This window comes from Cucumis sativus, chromosome 2 (genome assembly GCF_000004075.3).
Source record: "Cucumis sativus cultivar 9930 chromosome 2, Cucumber_9930_V3, whole genome shotgun sequence".
Classification (NCBI taxonomy): domain Eukaryota; kingdom Viridiplantae; phylum Streptophyta; class Magnoliopsida; order Cucurbitales; family Cucurbitaceae; genus Cucumis; species Cucumis sativus.
The window spans coordinates 22,505,523-22,526,310 of record NC_026656.2 but is presented as its reverse complement, the minus strand read 5'-3'; the positions used below and the strand labels follow the sequence as shown (position 1 = coordinate 22,526,310).

The 20,788-nt window shown below is 32.5% G+C and overlaps 3 protein-coding genes across 5 annotated transcripts; 2 read left to right on the top strand and 1 right to left on the bottom strand.

Annotated features, from left to right (window-relative positions):
- Positions 1-118: 118 nt before the first annotated feature.
- On the top strand, positions 119-7,283 carry LOC101213341 (actin-related protein 2). Of its 3 annotated transcripts, none has more exons than XM_031881336.1 (16): positions 119-274; positions 661-840; positions 1,040-1,150; positions 1,511-1,645; positions 1,762-1,833; positions 1,916-1,994; positions 2,268-2,317; positions 2,705-2,808; positions 2,917-2,985; positions 3,100-3,163; positions 3,429-3,497; positions 4,943-5,026; positions 6,006-6,064; positions 6,342-6,408; positions 6,800-6,883; positions 7,001-7,283. In XM_031881336.1, the coding sequence occupies exons 2-16, from the start codon at positions 799-801 to the stop codon at positions 7,079-7,081; spliced, it is 1,170 nt and encodes a 389-aa protein (XP_031737196.1). In that variant the 5' UTR covers positions 119-274; positions 661-798; the 3' UTR covers positions 7,082-7,283. The 3 variants fall into 3 exon arrangements, with proteins under 3 accessions (XP_031737196.1, XP_031737195.1, XP_031737197.1); XM_031881335.1 differs by having other exon boundaries at positions 129-338; XM_031881337.1 differs by lacking the exon at positions 119-274 and adding an exon at positions 363-612 and having other exon boundaries at positions 717-840.
- Positions 7,284-15,175: 7,892 nt separating this feature from the next.
- LOC101214064 (GRAS family protein RAM1) lies at positions 15,176-18,223 on the top strand. Its single transcript, XM_004138750.2, has 2 exons — positions 15,176-16,120; positions 17,025-18,223. Exons 1-2 carry the CDS (start codon positions 15,176-15,178, stop codon positions 18,135-18,137), a joined length of 2,058 nt encoding a protein of 685 aa, XP_004138798.1. The 3' UTR covers positions 18,138-18,223.
- A 2,106-nt stretch (positions 18,224-20,329) lies between these two features.
- Positions 20,330-20,668, bottom strand: GRX4 (glutaredoxin-C1-like). Its single transcript, NM_001308894.1, has one exon. It carries the CDS (start codon positions 20,666-20,668, stop codon positions 20,330-20,332), a length of 339 nt encoding a protein of 112 aa, NP_001295823.1.
- Positions 20,669-20,788: the final 120 nt, after the last annotated feature.

Below are 20,788 nucleotides of genomic sequence, written 5' to 3'. Positions count from 1 at the left end.
TAAAGATAGGAAAGAATAATTATGATTTTAATAAAGGGAGAAGAAATAGATACATAATCGAAGAAACAAATTGTTTTTCCCATAAAAGAAAGAATAAGAAGAATAGAAGAAGACAGTAAAAAGAGAAGGAAAGGAAGAGAAGAAACCTAAAAGAAAGAAGCAAAAGAGAGAAGAGAAGAAGGATGAAGAAAAATGGTGGAGAAGACGAGAAGAAAACGAAGAGAAGATGAGAGAAAGTGGAGGACGGTGGTGCATATTCAAATAATACCAAGAGGTCAATTCTAAAATAGAAAATATCAACCAAAATTAGAAGTTGCTATATTTACAAAATTGAAAAGGTTAGGGCTATTATTGCTAATTTGTATTTTGATTGTACCACCTAATATAATTTTCATTTTACTATTTTTGTTTATCGTTTCTCTAATCAACATCAAGTTGAGGCTCAAGCTTTGAAGCCTATACTAAGCTGATGTTTATACCAACCAAAGTCATATATTTTTCTTAATCGAAGAGGGTAGGGATTTAGATTTGAGAATATGGGAATTATAAGAATTTGAAGAACAAGATCCCTTGACTTGGAATTGCAATTCAGCAAGAACGAAATTGAGATTGGTAAAGATTGCTATTTTGAAGTACTAAACTTTGTATTTGGTGGCATAGACTGACCATCTCAATTCGTTGACGCTTTCCCTACTTTCCTTAACTTCAACTTCAAGCCATCGCAACCCAACCAAATCAATCGGAGTCTCGGAAAAGTGGCACCCACAACCATCTGCTACTCTGCCGCATCGCCCCCGCATGGATAATCGGAATGTTGTCGTCTGCGACAATGGCACTGGGGTATCTTCTTCTTCTTCTTCTTTTTAATCACTTCTTCACCCACTTGCTTGATCTTGCATGCCCCTGTGTAAATCTACCCATTATTTCATTTTCTTCTGCTTCAGATTCGTGTTGTTCGCCTCACCTGTCCCAGTGGAGCACACTTTTATTTAGTGTGTTTTGGTTGGTTGGCTAATATTTTTTTGTTGATTAATTGCAGTATGTAAAATGTGGATTTGCTGGGGAGAATTTTCCAACTTCTGTGTTTCCCTGTGTGGTTGGAAGGCCGCTGCTTCGCTATGAAGAATCACTCATCGAACAGGAGTTGAAGGTTTGTGATTTCCATGTGTTTTATTAGTTCTTTTCTGGGTGTGAAAAAGGAAGAGCTGGTATGATTGTTTGTCAATGGTCGGGAAATTTCAACTTTCAATCCGTTTGATAGCTATGATTGCATTTTCTACTCAGAAAAACAGTTTGATGTGTTGATATCTTGGGTTCTGTAAAATGTGGGTAGAAATGATCATTTCCCATGCAGCGATTATCTTTTATGAGTGAGAATATTGTACTGTAGTGAACTGAAGAAATTTTCAATCAGGATGTCACATTTTCATAGAAAGGATCTTCATGAGATTAGTTACTATTCTTTGATTATTCATTCTCTTCTCAAGTCTTGTTGCTGAATTCCTCCTAGGACATTGTTGTTGGAGAAAGCTGTGCTGATTTGCGCCATCAGCTTGATATAACGTATCCTGTTCATAATGGTATCGTACAAAATTGGGATGATATGTGTCATGTGTGGGATCATGCATTTTTCAACGAACTCAAGGAAAGAATTTTCTAGCACTTAAATTTCCATTTACCTCCTACTCTGAGCATTATACATTTTTCCCATGGACAAATCATAATGTTGCTCTAAATTGCCTTTGTGTTTTCTGTCAATAGATAGATCCAAAACAATGTAAAATTTTGCTCACAGATCCACCTCTCAATCCTTCAAAGAACCGTGAAAAAATGGTTTGTGATATTTGATTTTCTTTCAATGTTCTTTCAATTTCATTTGCTCAATTTAATGAGTTGGGTCAATTTAACCTGATAGGTTGAGACCATGTTTGAGAAGTACAACTTTTCTGGGGTCTTCATTCAAATCCAAGCAGTTTTAACTTTGTATGCTCAAGGTGCTTATAAAGATGAATGAAGGTCAAAATTGTGCTTAGTTATTTTTCTGAACCTGTCATCTTTCCCCACTATTTTCTCTCTCTATCTTTCTTACTTTTCAATCAAGGTGCACATTTCCTTATGTTTTGTTTAGAAGATCATAACTGTTGAATTGAAAATTACATTTGATTGTGATGGTGATGAAAAAGGCACACGCCTATGATCCACACACCCTTAAATTCATATAGTTTTCATCTAATTCTTCACTCAATTGTTTTCTTTTGTGCTGGCAGGTTTACTGACTGGGTTAGTCATCGACTCTGGTGATGGTGTCACTCATGTGGTAAACAATTTATGTACTGTTGAAATCTTTTCATAAAGCTCATGGATACCCTTTCTCTTCCATATACTTCTTATTGAGTAAAGTTGATTTGTTTATCTTGGTTTTATGCCGTGCTTTGTGAAGTTTTTCAAAAGGCACCTCTACTAAAAGGAAGGAGATTCAGCTATGCTAAAGATAATTAGTTTAGGCATTGTAGAATATACATTAAAATATTAAATTAACAAATGCAGTTTCATTTTGTCTTAGTAGTTATTCTATCAAACAATTATTCCGCACAGAAAACTACCTTTGATATTTAAAGAATCAACTTATTAGTATTGTGAAGCTTATATGGAGAGTGTAGATTGAGTTTGATGCTTGACAGTCTTTTGTTAATTTCTTCTCCAGGTTCCAGTTGTTGATGGTTACTCATTTCCTCATCTTACAAAAAGAATGAATGTAGCTGGGCGACACATTACTTCCTATCTTGTTGATTTACTCTCACGGAGAGGGTAGGGATTTTTGCTTTCTTTTAGTCAACATGAAATGGATGGGGTTAAGAAACTACTTCTTCAATTAAATGGTTTGTTTCTTTGGCTAACACATGCAACTTCTTGAAGGTATGCTATGAATAGGTCTGCTGATTTTGAGACTGTTAGGGAAATCAAGGAGAAGCTATGCTATATAAGGTGAACTAAACAATTTGCCTTTGTATACATTACATAAATATGTGATTTTCACCACCTCCTGATGATATATCTATATCTATCTATGTATATATATGTATATGTATATATGTGCAGTTATGATTACAAGAGGGAATATCAATTGGGTCTTGAGACCACCATTCTTGTCAAGAACTACACTGTAAGTAATCTCTGGAAAATTTTCTTAGAATTCAAGTTAACCATGTTCCGTCCTATAAGTAACCACCTCTGACATGATTGAAGTGTCTGGAAGCCATAACAGTAATAAACCTAATGGACATAGCTACATAACTTTAAGGGTGATGGGCCTGAAAGCAAACAACTCCGGCTGGAGTCTTTTGTTCTTAGATTGCCTCTTTATGATGGATTCGCCAGTGTTACATTTATGATATTTTAATTTCACTTGGATGAGTTATTTTGACCAGCTTCCAGATGGAAGAGTGATCAAAGTTGGCACCGAACGTTTTCAAGCTCCTGAAGCACTCTTTACTCCAGTAAGCTGTACTTTTTAACTGATCTTTCTTTTCTTTATTCTAGCTTTGCGTTTATTTTTTAATTTATATAGCTGATTCTTACCTTAGTTTGACATAATTTTGGGCACAAACTACGTGGAATACTAGTTCTTACGTCTCATGTTAGAATGGGACATTAGTCATTTGATTTATTCATCACAGTTTTGGTTAGGATAGAGAAAATTGATAAAAATAAAACACTATCAGAAAGAGCAAGCCAATTGGATTACAAAAAAAGCTCTCATGACTACCATTGGAAAGGGAGCAAAGTTCTGGAAAAAATTATTGTCCAGACTCTGGAAGGAAAAACATGTCGTAACACTTAGAACACCATGAAATCATAAACTTTTCTAGTGCTTGGTGTAGGCCAACAAAAGGTGTTAAAATATTTAGTGAAATCATATCTTGAATACAATCAGTGTTCTTCATACTTGCTTTACACATGTAGTGCTGATTGGTAGAATAACCTAATAAATAATATCTAGCTTATATTTTATCACAACTCCTTACAAATATGAGCAGAATGATCCAGTAAATAATGGCTTCACATAATCATCATGAATAAGTGCCCTTGGAATAAAAACTTGCAAGAAAAGACTCCTTAAGGCATCTAAAGATGATTTCACAAGAATTGAAATGGAAGGGAAAGACTAATTGGGATTTAGAAATAGACAGAGGACAAATATAAAAATGGATTTGATTGCATACTTATTTAGGAGACCTGACCTTGATAAAAAGCTAAGAGGTCATGGTTCAATCCATGATTTAATATTTTACGAGTTTTCTTGATACCTAAATGTTGTAGAGTTAGATAGGTTATCGTGTGGGATTAGTCGAGATACGCGTAAGCTGACCTAAACACTACCAGTTATAAATAAATGAAGGCTTAGCTTATTAGGTTTTCTAGAGGCGGTGGTTGTTGGAAGGGGAAACAAATGTGGCTAATTGTATCCATTTAATAAATTTAAAGTATGATTGAAACTGGAAATTGTCCAAAAGCACACAACATTATGTAAGGACGCCTTTCAAGAAGAGGCACAATTTACTGAAATATTAATATTACTCCAAAATACGAGCCACCATTTGAGAGGGTGGTACTCGCCCACAGTACACAGTAGTTTCCCAAAAACAAGCCTAACCCCAAGACACATCTAATCTTACAATAAATAGTTCAACCCTAACTTTATCCCCCTAAGAGGTGAATTCCTCCTTTTACCCCCCATAATATGTTTACGTCAGGGCCTAACACATTACTTGAGTCTTGAGAAACTAGAAAGAACTTATTAGATGGTTACAGGTATCCTAGAAGCAATTATCTTTACTACATGCAGTCATTTTTATTATTGTTATACATTTTTGCAGATTTCTGTGCACTGTAGTTATACCAATGTTGATTGCATAATATATGAAGTTTTTTTTTCATGCAGGAACTGATAGATGTGGAAGGGGATGGCATGGCAGATATGGTTTTTCGCTGCATACAAGAAATGGATATTGATAACCGGATGATGGTATGATTAGATCTTCCATATGCTTTCAAGCAACATCTTTCTTTTGGTTCCTCTTTGATGGTTTTTACTAAGATAAAAAATGAATTAATATAACATAAGTTCTGCCAGTGTTTTTAGAAGCATATATGGGCATTGGCCTAGCCTTAAAACCTCTACCGGCTCAACCTTTGTGCCCTTTGGCCTTCGGAGGAGTCAATTTAGAGAGGTGTGGTTTGTGCCTGTTGACTCTTATTGGATTCTTTGGGACAATGTGGACGTAACTTTTTGTGTTCGTGTTAGATGGTCAAATTAAATACTATTTAGATCACAACTAGAAGCAAAAAAAAAAAAAAAGAAATTTTTTTTTGACAAGTTCTTGATATCCTCTCTAACATAGGATGATGTGTAGAATGAAATTTTGAAATCCTTTTTTTCCAATTTGGCAATGATGGGGGAGTAGGATGCAAGAAAGGATCTTCATGCAATAATAAAACGTATATGAACGAGTGTGACTGGGAGGATATGTGCAAGTGCGAGGGCAGGGAACATGAGTGTACTTTAGACTGAGAAATCAATACCGTTCATTTGTATGTGGTACAATTAAAGTATACAAAAAGGGAGGAAATATCTTGCACGTAACAGTGCATTGTTTCATTTTTATTCTAGACTATGCCACTTTGTGTTTCTTCTCCATAGGTTTAGTGAAAGCATTGATGTTTTGATGAATGTTGAGCCATACATAACTATGAATTAACAATAAAAAAACAATTTAAACTTTATAGGTATTGCGCATAACTCGTTGTAATATCTTTTCTGTTACCCTCCTCTTCTCTTGTGATGCTTGAATTTGTTATCTCATGAGAGTTACAGCCACCAGTTGTCTTATCTTCTGAAATCGCAAGTCAGATTGGTAGAGCATAATCACTTAATTTCACGACTTAGCAATTCTTTTTATTTCCTTTTTCATGTTAAATTAAATATGAATATTATTGCTTTGCAGCTTTACCAGCATATCGTTTTAAGTGGTGGGAGCACAATGTATCCAGGATTACCTAGTCGGTAATGTGTAGCTCTTCTTGGTCTATAATTATATTGTTCTTCAACTGTAGACCTTCTAAACTTTCATTAATATTATGATGCTTATTATGCCTCGGAGGAGCCCTTATTCTTCATTGCAAGAAGATGATGGTATGCTTATTTATTATTCTTGAGACACCATCGTAACTCATAAATTGTTGATTGGTTGACCCATAAATGGTTTTTATTGTGTATTTACTAAAGTTTTCCCACAAGTTTAGATCTTGATAACATGCTGACTGATTGTAATGATCTTCAGTTTGGAGAAAGAAATACTTGACCGCTATCTCGAAGTTGTCTTGAAGGGAAACAGAGACGGTTTAAAGGTAATATTTAATCTGAAACTATTAACTCTTAACTATTATATATGCTTGTAATTAATCTGATTGACAATACCCTTGATGAATATTTGATACACCTAAGAAGGATTTTTTGAGTTTTTAACATTAATCTGGAAACTAAGAAGCCTGGAAACTTTAGTTTGGCTAGCGTGCCTGTGTTTGACTTGTCAGACACTACGATACTTTGAGATTTGTTGGACAAGTATCAAATGTGGGTAGTCCAACAAACGTGTTAGCATAGAACATTTTGTTGTGTCTATATCTTGTCCTATCCATGTCTTGAACCCGTATGCATGCTTCTCAACCTAGAAAAGTACACCAAAATTTGCAAGGTGTAACTGAATACTTGGTATGTTTTCTGTCCTCTGATTCTTAGAAACTGAGATTGCGCATAGAGGATCCACCAAGAAGAAAGCACATGGTGTATCTGGGAGGTGCAGTCCTAGCAGGAATAATGAAGGTAGATTTATATGCTTTGGTGGTGTTGTTTCCAGAAACATATTGCTATATGGCTTGCATTATATAACCATTTGAGAAAAGAGGCCACTACAAATTAACTCAATGTTGACATATCCAGGATGCACCTGAATTTTGGATCAGCAGGGAAGATTATCTAGAAGAAGGTCTTGGTTGTCTAAGCAAATGTGGCCAGGCGTGACTCTTTAGAAGAACTAGTTGCTTTATGATTGCTCGTCAGATCAATTGAGGATGATGAAAATATACTTTATCTACAATTTTATGACTTTAGCTTATGAAGACAAGGTTGATTATGGCATTAAATGGGAAATTCTTATACGTTTATATTCTTTGTATGTTTAAATATGATTATGAAAATTATATAGTTATCTACTTTCCACGTTCTTGTTTCCTTTCCACATGAAATCTAGGTATCATCTAATACTACCCGTTGGGAGAAATATACTTCTTTACTTTTAGACTAAGTCTCATTAATGTATATTTAAATGCATCCCACACCTCTTTTTATTTATTTAATGAAAACAAAATCAGAAACTACAAAATTAAGTCATTTGACGTCAAAGTGTGAAACCTCTTAAAGCAAGAGATTAGGAAAATATCATTCAGGTTATCCTTCGTAGCTTTATGAGCCAAGGAAAATAAGCCTCCACAAGCACCTTTCCATTAATAGACTCAAGTACATATCGATAACTCTTTGAAACAACCATGACTTTGAGAAATTTTATCTCCAAGATGATTGAAAGTCACTCATCATAGGCCTCCACAATGTATTCAACTTCCAAGTTTCAGGATTTGACATAATCTAACTTTGGAGCATTAGCTAAAGTCCCTCCTAACCTAGACACGTAAGAAAAGGAGTTTGTTTTGTGCCTACCAAATCTGCTAACAAACACCATCAAAAAGAAGAAAAATATTTCCCTGATCCAAGAGTCAACTCCAATGATCTTGAATGGACCATCCACTCCTATCATGAAAGGAGATCAATATTTATGAACAGAAAGAAAGACCATAATTTGGAGTTCTTTGCATTTCTGGTGTGAACATTAGTGTTTACATCTCTAATACCTCTGTTCAAACGATGAATTTTCTTTCTATCTCAACAATAGTATAGTATAAGGCTTAATATTTAAGTTCACGTAACTTTATTTATATTATTGATAAGACTTTACTATGTTTGATTAATTTTTATAATTTTGTAAGTGAATTTCTTCTCTTAAATTTCCATCTTAATCCAACTATGCCCAACAGCAACCAAGAAGTTCATAAGTTTTGTAGTTGGGCTTGTGAACAATCCTTTTAGAAATGGGGTTGCATTCATGTATCTTGAATATACAGACCCAAGAAGCTTAAAAGGGTCGACAAAAACAATAGCAAATTATGAGTTTTACTTTTGAGAAAATAGCAACATTATTTTTAAATTGTTAGAATAGCAAAACTGAAAAAATCTAGAAAATAAATAAATGAAATAATGTCTCTGATGCCCCTACCCAATTCAAAATAGTCATGAAACAATTGTTTATCTAAAATCCAAATAATTTGTAATTAACTAACACATTCTTGTTGAAATTGTGTATGTTTAGGTATTCAAACGTTATCACTCTCTTCACACCTTGGAACCCTTAAACTCTTCAAAGCTGAAAAGAATCTAACTTTCCTATTTTCCACTTTCGTAGATTCCAAAAATTTTATTGAGAACCCTTAAACTCTTCAAACTCTACAACCCTTAAACGATGTCAAAGGTCTCGAAAATTCGCATCTAACTACTGTGTGACCTCATTTTGAGTGGCACTAAATTTTTCTGCCCGCAAAAGCCGAAAAAAATATGTTTGAGAGTCAATTTCATATTTTCGTCCCAAAACGTTGAAAAAAGGGTCAATGCTATAACCTACGAAGAAATGACCCAATTCAGAACGATGTCAAAGGTCTTGAAAATTCGCATTTCTTATTTTCGTCCCAAAACGTTGAAAAAAGGGTCAATGTTATAACCTACGAAGAAATGACACAATTCAGAACGATGTCAAAGGTCTCGAAAATTCGCATACTACTACTGAGTGACCTCATTCTGAGTGGCATTGAAGTTTTCTGCCCACAAAAGCCAAAAAAAATATGCCCGAGAGTCAGTTTCTTATTTTCGTCCCAAAACGTTGAAAAAAGGGCCAATGCGCCTACGAAGAAAGAGCTCAATTTAAAACGATGTCAAATGTCTCAAAAATTCGCATCTAACTACTAGGAGACCTCATTTTGAGTGGTATTAAAGTTTTCTACCTACAAAAGCAAAAAAAAAAAAAAAATGTTCGAGAGTCAGTTTCTCATTTTCATCCCAAAACGTTGAAAAAAGGGTCAATGCTATAGCGTACGAAGAAAGACCCAATTTAGAACGACGTCAAAGGTTTCGAAAATTCGCATCTAACTATTAGGTGGCCTCATTTTGAGTAGCATTAAAGTTTTCTTAGTCTAGGGCATCACGGTTCAGTTTTTGTGGACAAAAAACTTTAAAATTACTAAAAATGAATTTTATAAAGTTTTTAACATTGTTCTAAAATGATTGTAGGCTATAGCATAGACCATATTTCGAACACTTAGGGTGCTATCATAGTACACTAGTAACATGCACCAATATTGACCCTTAGGTTATTTTTGTATGTCATAGAGTATGCAAAATATAGAATTCCAAATTTATCAACCCACAAACATTGAGCTAAAGAGGTGCAAGATGAAAAAAAGAAAAACAAAACCTTTCGAAGACAGGTTTTGAGACAAAAATAAAAAATGAGTCTGGGACATCACTAATCAATGTTTGTGGGTAAAAAACTTTAATATTACTCAAAATGAGACCACCAAGTAATTAAATGTGAATTTTCGAAATTTTTTAACATTGTTCTAAATTGGGTTGTTTCTTTGTAGGCTATAGCATTGGTAATTTTTTGAACGTTTTGGGTGGAACCGTAGTACTCTACTAACGAGCACCAATCCTGACCCTTAGACTATTTTTTATGTCATAGAGTATGCAAAAGATAGGATGTCACACTTAGCATTTAATCATTGAGCTAAAGTCGTGCATGATGAAAACAAAAAATACTAAACCCTTCGAAAACTGAGTATGTGACATCACTACTTAGTTTTTTTTGTGGGAAAAAAGATTTGTATATGGTCCAATATAGCATTCAACGTTTTATTTATATATATATATATATTCCATTATACTATACTATAATAAAAATTATATTATATTATAATATAATTAAATTGTTGAGTTGAGAAATTGAAAGGTAAGAATACAAAAGATAAAACAAGTTAGTGTGTGTCTCCAAAAATAGCTCAAAGCATACAACTTTAAGTTTTCCATTTAATTAGAATTAATATAATATCTTCTTCCTCAAGGACACATAATTATGAAGACCAAGTCTTGTAATTTTGTAATTATATATATATATTCATTTCTTTTCCTAATTTGTTCTTCCCAATAATATTAACAAACTTTTTCCAACCCTTTTCCATTCTATTATTTCATATCAACTCTCAACTATTTAACCCTATATATATATATATATCCTTTGACTTGAAACTTTCTTCCCTACCTATACACCAAAAGTTCTTCTTTTTTTCCTTCTATTTTTCTACTTTAATTTAAAAACTAATATCGTATGCACTTTTGTTTGTTTTCTCAACTAAAGTTAGATATAAGCATACAATTTTGCACTTTACCATTTGCTTCAATTTTGTTTGGTTATTGAAAAAAGAGGATCCATATTGGATCACACCAATATGCTTAAACTAATTTTTTTTGAAAAATAGTGTTTGGAAAGGTACATATCATACTATTACATCATACTATTGAATCACACCACCAAACTCCAAAATAAAAAAACTTGCATACAACTTCAAACCCTCTTTTTCAAACCCTCTTTGCTAGTTTTGAGTAATAGCGCGTTACAACAAATTTGCTCTACTTTTTAAGAGTACAAGTCGATATTAAATGAAATAAGAAAAGAATATTATAAATTATCGTGGAAGTCCAATAAAATAAAATAAAAAATAGAAGAAATGTACAGGTTTAGAGGCAATAATATAATGAATTAATTATGAAAGCTAAGGTGTATATACTTATGATGAAGGCAAAGGATTATTAAAAATGAAATTAAGGTTGGAAATTGCTTTGAAAAGAGTGATATATTTGGTGAGAGTGAGAGTGAGAGAAAAAGAAAAGATAAAATGTAAAGAAATGAAGAAAAGGAGAATTGAATTGGCCGACTAAGAATGAAAAGAGCAAAAAAAAAAAGACAAACACTGAATTCCTTTGGCAAATCCAAGGGTTAGACGGCGCCAACCACACTATAACCGACGATTTTGCCTATGTTTTCTTTTTGTCATCTTCTTCCTTTTAATTTCCCTTCATCATTTACAACTCTTTCCTTTTTACCTTTCCCAAACTCCTCCTACCAAACCATAATTAATTACATCTCCAGATCTTGCTTTCATGCAATCAACATTATACTCCTTTTAACTCTCAACTTGTCTCAACCATTCACTACAGTATATGCAATGTTGAATTTTCATGATATCATCATCCTCTTACAACTAATACTGTGTTTTCAGTTATGTTTTAATGCTTTTTTGTAGTTTGTAACAAGTGAACATTTTATATATTAATTAGTTGGCAATGCTGTAGCTGTAGTAAGTGAAGAATATATCTATATATCTATATATATGTGTGTGTGTATGTATATATTCAAAATTCTATATTGTGGAGTTTACAATCTTCGAAATGGGAATGCATGGTGGATTATGGCTGTAAATTTTGTATAGTTACGATCATTTTTCATTAGAATAATGGTTTTTTTTGTTAGACTAAAGTCTTTATTATGATAATGACAATTAGACTAAAGTCTTTATTTTGATAATGACAAAGGTTACATTACACTTAGATTAAGAGTATATGTATTAAAGCAAATTAGGTATTGGTGAGGTTTTGGACTAAATCGGACTGGAATGTATTTCATGATCAATAATAATTGGGTTTTGTATCAAATTTCATTTTGGTATCTTTGAGAAACTGTTCTATGTTGTTATTATTATTATTTGACAATGATATTTTTTATTTTTCAGAGTGTGCAACTTATGCAAATTCAATTTAGAGAATACTATGAGCATAAATAAATTTGGTTAAGAGAATTCATATGATCTTCACGTGTCACCGACCTTTAAATTTGTAATTTGCATTGCTTGCAAAACAACAAAGAAAAAAAAAACGAGTCTCTAATCCTTACGTTAGTTCTTAACACAAGCTTTTGAAAAAAAGATGAACTTATGTGACATGGAGGTTTCACATTCTATATATAATGAGGTTAAACCTAGAGTTTCCTCGATCTATCCCTTCATGAATAGAACTACAAAAGGGTTGGTTAAGTCTACACCCAAAATGTTGTTCAAGGTAGGCTAGCATTGGCCTTTTAGGCCAAATGATCCACTTTCTTCCAATTGTGGGCATGCAAAATTAAGGGTAAGCTCGAGGTAAATTTGTTTTGCCTTAATTTGAGATTGAGGTCGAGACAAACGTTTTGAGTCAGATATCTTGATTGCCTCACCCACTTACTTTAGTTTTCAGCAATATCTGCCTAGGCATGTTTTCCACTTGTTTTGGAATCAAAACAACTTTTTTATGATTTTATTCTAAAACTTTAACTTTATCTCTTGGTTTTTTTCATAGGTCCAAAGTTCCCTATAATATGCAATATAAGAGGACTAAAAAATATAATAATTTTAAATGAAAAATTAAAATAAATAAAATATTTGAAAGTATAGTATATATATATATTTATATATATATATGTAATGGAATATGCTTGTAAATATTTAACATTGTATTTCAAAAAATATATATATATAATATTAGGGATCATAATATCTCAAAGTTATGTTTCATTGTAGTTTATGAATAGTATTTAATAAGTTAAAATATTACGATAAACTATCCCCAATAGGAAGCAAACACATTATTTAGGTTTGATTAAGAACTTTTTTTCCTCACCAATGCCCATTCATTAATCGTATATGCTTCATAGATTTAAACAAATTATGAACATAAACAATAATCATTTATGTGATTTTCTATTTTTACAATAGAGTTTTCTGATGTGAAGGAAAGATAACATCGTGAGAGGAGTCTCACGTATACTATCGAACCCAAAGTGGAATTCACTAATATTAGCACTTTTTGGGAGAGCCTAACCACGTGGAAGGTGTGAGGATCTTAGACTTAGTCTAAGTACACCCATCTAGGAGAAGTCTAGGTGGTAAATGAGTTAAGCTCTATGTGAGTCACAATAGTAGAAGTGCGTGTTGTAGATAAATCGTACATTGTAAACTCTTTGATATTAGTGAATTATTTTTTTTCTAGACACATTGCCTCCCAAACATATAGGTTATATATCCCTTAACTGAGTTACCAACTTCTATGTCCTTTCTCTTTTACTTGTTACGATTGTTGTCTATGCTTTCCATTCGACATTTGCAGTTGTGTGACAAATCATCTTAGTGCCTTTTCACTTTTTAAGATATAATTCTCCTCCCTCTAAATATATATCATATCTATAAGTTTTTATTACTCTTTGGTGACCTATAGAATAATTGAGAAAATTAAATGGATAAAAAAATAGTTGTAAAAGAAATAATAATAGAATAGAAAATCAAAGTGAAAGTTTTAATTATTAGATTAAAATGTGGTAGAGAAATCCTAAAAGTTCATACATATAAATTATTTAGGAAAAAACTAATTTTATTCGCTTTGTTTGGTTGGTGATTTATTTTTATTTTTTATGTTTTTAAAAACAGAAAATACAATAAAAACAATAGAAACAGTTTTTATATACTTATTTTAAAAACGATTTTCCAAAAACAATCTTTGAAATAACCCATTTTTAAAAACAATAAAGTATGATTTTCTTTGTTTTAAAATTTGTTTTGAGAAATTACAAACATAGCCTTTTTTAAACATATAAAATCTTACTTAATTCTAAATTTAAATAAAAATGATTTCAATTAAAATCAAACATGTTTTCAAATACATAAAAATTCGTTTATGTTTCTTAAAACAATTTTCGAATAAAAATAGACTTCTTGAATAGCTTAAAAAATGAAGAATTGTTTGTATTAGAAATTAAGTACTAACACTAATGTTGTTCTTAGATACTATTATGGTGAATTAATCTTCTTTTCCTAATTTTTCTTTTTTAAAAAAAATGCTGACATAAGCGAAAAAGAAAGTGTTTTAATTAATAATCTTTTTAGATTTCTTCATTGACCAACAACAATAATTAATTTAGTGATGGTCCTAACACGTAAAAAGAGATTTAGATTTCTTATTTAAATGATAATTATTCTCTAATTAATCATAAATTATAAATTAAACAACAAGTTAATTAGTATATACTTTTGTTAGAAAATGGCATAAACTTTAAAAAGAAAATCCAAAATTGATATACTTAACAAAATTTACATTATTGTTTTCTTCTATTTTTTCTTGGTGAGAGTTAGATATTTATTTTGGTCCTATATGTTAAACTACAATTTTTCTAGATATGCTCTTAAATCAATCGTATCATTATATATATATTCTTTATATAAACTCTCCCATATGATATATGTATATAGTACTTAACATAAAATTAACTATTGTTACATTAGTGATAAGCTTTTGGCATAGATAGACTCTTATGATATATTAGTGATAAACTAATGTTTACATTACACGGTAGATTTGGGTGGTTTTTTTTTTGTTTGAATAGAAAGGGTTCTTCCATTCCTATCAGCCGGCCCCATGTGTTTGGGAGTTAATGAAATTTTGGGCATTCCCCACTCCCCACAAACTAAGACTTTTGAACTCTCTTAGGGGAGGACAGTAAAACAGTAAAAGCCCAAACAAAAACAACAATAATTTCTCTAAGAAACAGCTAAACAATCTAGGTAAATTAAGTATAATTTTGATTATGAAATCATATAAGAATTCATACATTACAAAATCATAATAATAATACATATGTACCCTCTAATTTTTTTATTTTTTCTACTAACTGACAAAAATCCCATCACCATTATATAAACAACCAAAGTTCGTTCTTTCCAAAAGTTCTTTCTTTTATATCAAAATTCCCTCTTTTTAATTAACTTGTTTCTTTCTCATAAAAAAAAAGAAAGAAAGAAAAAAACTTGTTTTATCTAATCTTCTGGGTGTGTTTGAGAATTTCAATAGAGAATTACCAAAAGAGAAAAACCAAAGATGATCAACTCTCTCTGTGGAAGCATTGGATCCAGGAAGACTACTAATACTACTACTGATCAAACCTCCTCAACTTGCACCACCAAGCAACAACACCATCTTCCTCATCCTACTTCCCCTACGGATTCTGTTTCCGCTAAAACTGTACCAATATCCTCTTCCGATTTGGAGCAAACCGCCCTCACCCCACCTAGCCTCGACTTCCCTGCTCCGAAATTCGACATCGATGGCGATATCGAGATCCAATCACCTGACAACTCGGTATGGGATTCCTTGTTTGCTGACCAACTAGATTGCGATTTCATGATCTCGTCCCCCGCTCCGAGCTTACCGTCCCCTCAAAACTTGAGTTTCAACTACTATAACTACAATTATGGGCAAGCAATGATGCAATGTTCTCCACCAAGGAGTTGCTCTCAAGTTGGAGCTTCAAGTAGTGTTCAGAAAGGGAAAGGACTTAGTCCACTTCATAAAGTCTTTAATTCACCAAGCAATCAATATATGCAAGCAATTGAGGGAAATAATAATTCTTCTAATTCAATTCAAACTATTGGAGAATTATTGGAAGATTATCAGGAAGAAGGATTTGAAACATATCATCAAAACATGAGCAAGATTTCAGGTATTGGAGAATCATTGCAATATTATGATATATCAACTTCTTCTCTTCCACCTATTATTTTTGAGGATTTGGCTCTTCCAAATTCTTCAAATATTATTTGTGGATCAAATCAAGAACCATCAACTGTGGAGAGGGAATTCTATAATCAAATTGGAAGTTCTAATATTACAACTGCCTCATTGCCACAACAAGGAGATCATCAAGAACAAGAGAATCCGCCGCAGCTGCCACCACCGTCGTTACCGCTGCTGCCACCGCCTAAGCAGCCCCAAAATCAGCTCAACCATAGCTTGATGGCTCCTCTTCCAGTTGGATCTGAGCAGGTAATTATTAGTTAATTAAAGATCACTATCTGTTTAATTACTTAGATGGGAGGTTTGATCATCACTTTAATCTTACAACATCCTTTTAAACACCCATTAAACTCGGAAGTTTGTGCATTTAACCAATGAATAAATTATAGGGAAAACAGATGAAATGATCATGTTAAGAATGTCATGAATAATATTTTAGCAAGAAGATTCTCAAAGTCCATTAATTGACTTAATTAAAAGCATGTAATACGATTATTAGAAAATCAATCCTTTACAAAGAAATAGTTCTGTGCAATTAACTCATAAACTAATCACAAAATGATCTTAAAGAGAAAATGAAAGGTTAGTCTTTCCATGAATAACTCTATTTAGTTTTTTATTTTCCATTTCTATAAACACCTTTTTTTATTTGTTACCTCTATTTTTTATTGTCTACATTTCATAAGTGTTTTCAAAATCAAATCCAAATTTTTAATGTTAAAAAAATGAATGTCGTTTTCAAAAAATTGTTTTTCATTTTAAAAAATTAGCTAAGAAATCAAATGTCTACAAAAAAAAATATATATATATGAAAAAACCACAAGTAAGAAAAGTTATGAGAAAATAAATACAATTTTCAAAACCAAACAGTTAATTATCCTCATTTGTATCTTTTTGTACATTTTTTAATATTGCACATATCTATCTTTTTGTACATTTCTTTTTGGATTAATGATATTAGTTCTAAGATATAATAAATGTGTTAAGAATATATTGACCTAGTTAAGATATTTGGGTAGATTTGTTGCTCTCTCGTTACCCATTTCTTGTTAAAAAATTGAATTCAATCACAAAATTATTGGGTAATATATATATTATATGATTGATTTAAATTGGTGTAAATTAATATATTCCATTTTTAAAACATATATAGGAACAAGATAGTGGACTTCAACTGGTGCACCTCCTTCTTGCATGTGCAGAAGCAGTAGCAAAAGAAGATTACATGTTAGCTAGAAGATATCTTCATCATCTCAATAGAGTTGTAACTCCCATTGGTGATTCCATGCAAAGAGTTGCTTCATGTTTCACTGAAGCTTTAACTGCTCGTCTTGCTGCCACTCTCACAACCTCAAAACCCTCTTCTTCAATCCCTCCATTCCCTCAAAACTCCCTTGAAATCCTCAAGATTTATCAAATTGTTTATCAAGCTTGTCCTTATGTCAAATTTGCTCATTTCACTGCTAATCAAGCCATCTTTGAAGCCTTTGAAGCTGAAGAACGTGTACATGTCATTGATCTTGATATTCTCCAAGGCTACCAATGGCCAGCTTTCATGCAAGCCTTAGCCGCTCGCCCCGGTGGCTCCCCTTTCCTCCGAATCACTGGTGTCGGCCCTTCCATCGACGCCGTTCGAGAGACCGGTCGTTGCTTAACCGAGCTCGCTCATTCTCTCAATGTCCCTTTCGAATTCCATGCAATCGGTGAACAACTTGAATCCCTAAAACCAAACATGTTCAACCGTCGCGTCGGCGAGGCTCTAGCGGTTAACGCTGTGAACCGCCTCCACCGTGTACCCGGAAAGAGCCTTGGGAATTTACTAGGAATGATCCGAGATCAGGCTCCAAATATCGTGACCCTAGTTGAACAAGAAGCAAGCCATAACGGGCCATACTTCTTGGGGAGGTTTCTCGAAGCCTTACATTATTACTCTGCAATTTTCGACTCACTGGACGCAACATTTCCACCGGACTCAGCACAACGGGCGAAGGTGGAACAATATATATTTGCTCCGGAGATAAGAAACATCGTGGCATGTGAAGGACCAGAGAGGATAGAACGACACGAGAGGCTCGAGAAATGGAGGAAGTTAATGGAAGCAAAAGGATTTAAAGGAGTGGCGTTGAGTAGTAATGCAGTGACACAATCAAAAATATTGCTTGGTTTGTATTCATGTGATGGATATAGGTTGACTGAGGACAAAGGATGCTTGTTGTTGGGGTGGCAAGATAGGGCTCTTATTGCAGCTTCTGCATGGAGATGCTGAGGAGGATATTTTTATTCTTTTTATTACATATATAATTCAATAATATAATTGTGATTTTTTTGTTTTTGTTTATTTTAATCATCATGAATTTGTTGTTATAGTTTTTATCTATATATCTTTTTAATTATTATAACTTACAAACAATGTACAAGAACAAGAAAAAATAGTGTTAAGAACTAGAAGAATCTCATATTATATACAGCTCATGGGAAAGGGATATCTCTTGGATTAATTATTATAGATTTGTTCCTTGTGGTATTACATGTTATGTTAATTATTTTTTTTAAAAAAAAAATCTTTATTCCTTCCTTCATTTTGTTCAAACTAATTTTACTAGAAATGAAACAAAATATAGTCAAATTGTAAATGTTAATTCTGAAACAAGATAGATGATGGTCATGTTAATACTATCACTAAATCAAACTCACTTTGATATAATATAATAGCACCCAACCAAGAGATTAACTAATAATTTTGGCAACAAAATATTGACTAGGTGCAACCTTAGATTGCATCTAATTCATACATCCTCTCTAAATAAAAAATTGTCACTTTGCAATATTTTATTAGAGAATTGTGAGGGATGCCAAGTTTCTTTCTTTGATAAACTATAGAAGTTGAGGGCTACTTTTTAGAAGAAAAATGTATAGCAGGCCTAAAATTAATTCTAAGTTAATGGGCTTAGATATGGGTAATTGGGCCTACCTAGCTTGGGGAGGTTTTTTTTTCCCTTATTTATTATTATCTATTTTCTTTTTACCATCAAACCATTCATCTTGAAATGTGACAGTACACAAGTTAGTCCTGGGGTAGTGTTACACACATAGTTTCAAATGTATATATAAATTTAACAAAAGGATTAGAATATCAACAGAAGCAAAAAAGAAGAAGAAGAAGAGGAAGGGGAACAAAAATGATATGTTAGGACATCAAGTAAATTGAGCTTGAAAGCCCTTTAAAATTGTTAGATCCCAATAAATTAAATTAAATTAAAACCTCCACTTTGTATTTCTGAATAAATAAAGCTGAAAAGGAAGCAATACCAAACATGTACAAAAATATGATACGTTACATCACACTCCATACACAAAAAGAAATCCAAAATTAATATTGTTTTGTACAGAATGGATCTTTGTTTTATTTATAATTTAGAAATATACTCAAACACAAATACACTTAAAGAAAAAAAATACATAAATCAATAATATATCTTAAAAATAATTTAATTATGTTAATAACATGAATGTCTTGAAATTGTTATACTGATATTCTATGATCATGCACGAAATCTCTCACCTGAGTTCAAGAGCAACACATTGTAAACTATTTAAGATTTTTGGTCTAAAACTTTATAAAATGTACACTCTCTCTAATCACCTAGTTGGTGTGATAATTAAGTATTTTGTGTTATCTTATAGTATGATCTTCTAAATAATAAAAAGCATCTCTCTTAGTTCTTTTACGCTTTTAGTTTTTATTGATTTTGTTTCTATTATAAAACACATATCACATTATTATTTACCTGTATGATCAAACTCAAACATTAACACAACTAATATAGTCAAAACTAATATTCCTTTTTTCTTACATCAGAAATGCAGATGAAGATTTGAACTTTATAATGTACAACTTCTTTAATTAACTAACTAAATTGTGCTTCAACTAACTTGAGTTGGGTTTATGAAAAATCAAAATTATACTCATAAAATATCATTCATTCACTTAATTTGTCTGAACAACTAATAATACAGAGGAGGGAGGTCAGGCATTACATCTCAATCTTTTTCTGCTAATCAAAAGAGAGATTAAACCAAATGACTAAACAAAAGAGAAAAGAAAGATAATAATAATGATTTACCAAAATTGAACATTAATTAGTATGTCCAAAGTAGTGGGGACTCACAAATAAATAAAACCCATAAAATAAACACTGACACTCCTCTTCCTCTATAAAAAAAAAAGAATCAATGAAAAAGAAAAAGGTCATACATGTATTCTCTAGCTCCCTTGGTTTATTTTCATAACAATTGAGTAAAAAAAATTATTCCTTGGGGTAGATTTAGTATGACTGTCTGATCATCAAAACCATGGGAGATAGGTTAAAACTTAGTACTCCAATGGAAATGGATATAGAACTGTAACTCACATTACTCTAATCCTTTCGAATAAATATTTCGAAAAAGAGATTAGAGTCAAAGCCAGAGAGCTCCAGCATCTTTAAGAAGAGGAACAAGAGTTCCACTAATATGAGAGGCCATGACTCTATCCATGGCACCCACGAGTTTCCCACCGATAAACACGACAGGAACAGGAGAGGAGCTTCCCAAAAGTCTCATGAGTGCCTTCTCCATGTCCCCTCCTCTTGGATCTTCGTCGAGTTCGTAGACTGTTGGATTCACTCCCATTCCACAAAACAACCGTTTTATAGCGTGACACATACAACATGTACTAACGCTGAATATGACGACAGCGTTCTCAGCTGCCAACCGCTCTATACGGTCGACGGGATCCTCGAGGGAGGAGGTGGACATGTAACAGCCCCAAGATGGCGTGGTTTGGTAATGCATATTAATATTATGGTTCTTACACAAGAGAAACTAACACGAAAACAAAAGACGACACAAGATGGGGTTGAAGCCTGGGGTTGTTTT

Coding starts and splice junctions, on each gene's coding strand:
- GRX4 (NM_001308894.1), bottom strand. CDS start 20,668: ATGTCCACCTCCTCCCTCGAGGATCCCGTCGACCGTATAGAGCGGTTG.
- LOC101213341 (XM_031881336.1), top strand. CDS start 799: ATGGATAATCGGAATGTTGTCGTCTGCGACAATGGCACTGGG. Junction 1,995..2,267: donor TTTAACTTTGTATGCTCAAG/GTGCTTATAAAG, acceptor TTGTGCTGGCAG/GTTTACTGACTGGGTTAGTC. Junction 2,809..2,916: donor GATTTACTCTCACGGAGAGG/GTAGGGATTTTT, acceptor AACTTCTTGAAG/GTATGCTATGAATAGGTCTG.
- LOC101214064 (XM_004138750.2), top strand. CDS start 15,176: ATGATCAACTCTCTCTGTGGAAGCATTGGATCCAGGAAGACTACTAAT. Junction 16,121..17,024: donor TTCCAGTTGGATCTGAGCAG/GTAATTATTAGT, acceptor AAACATATATAG/GAACAAGATAGTGGACTTCA.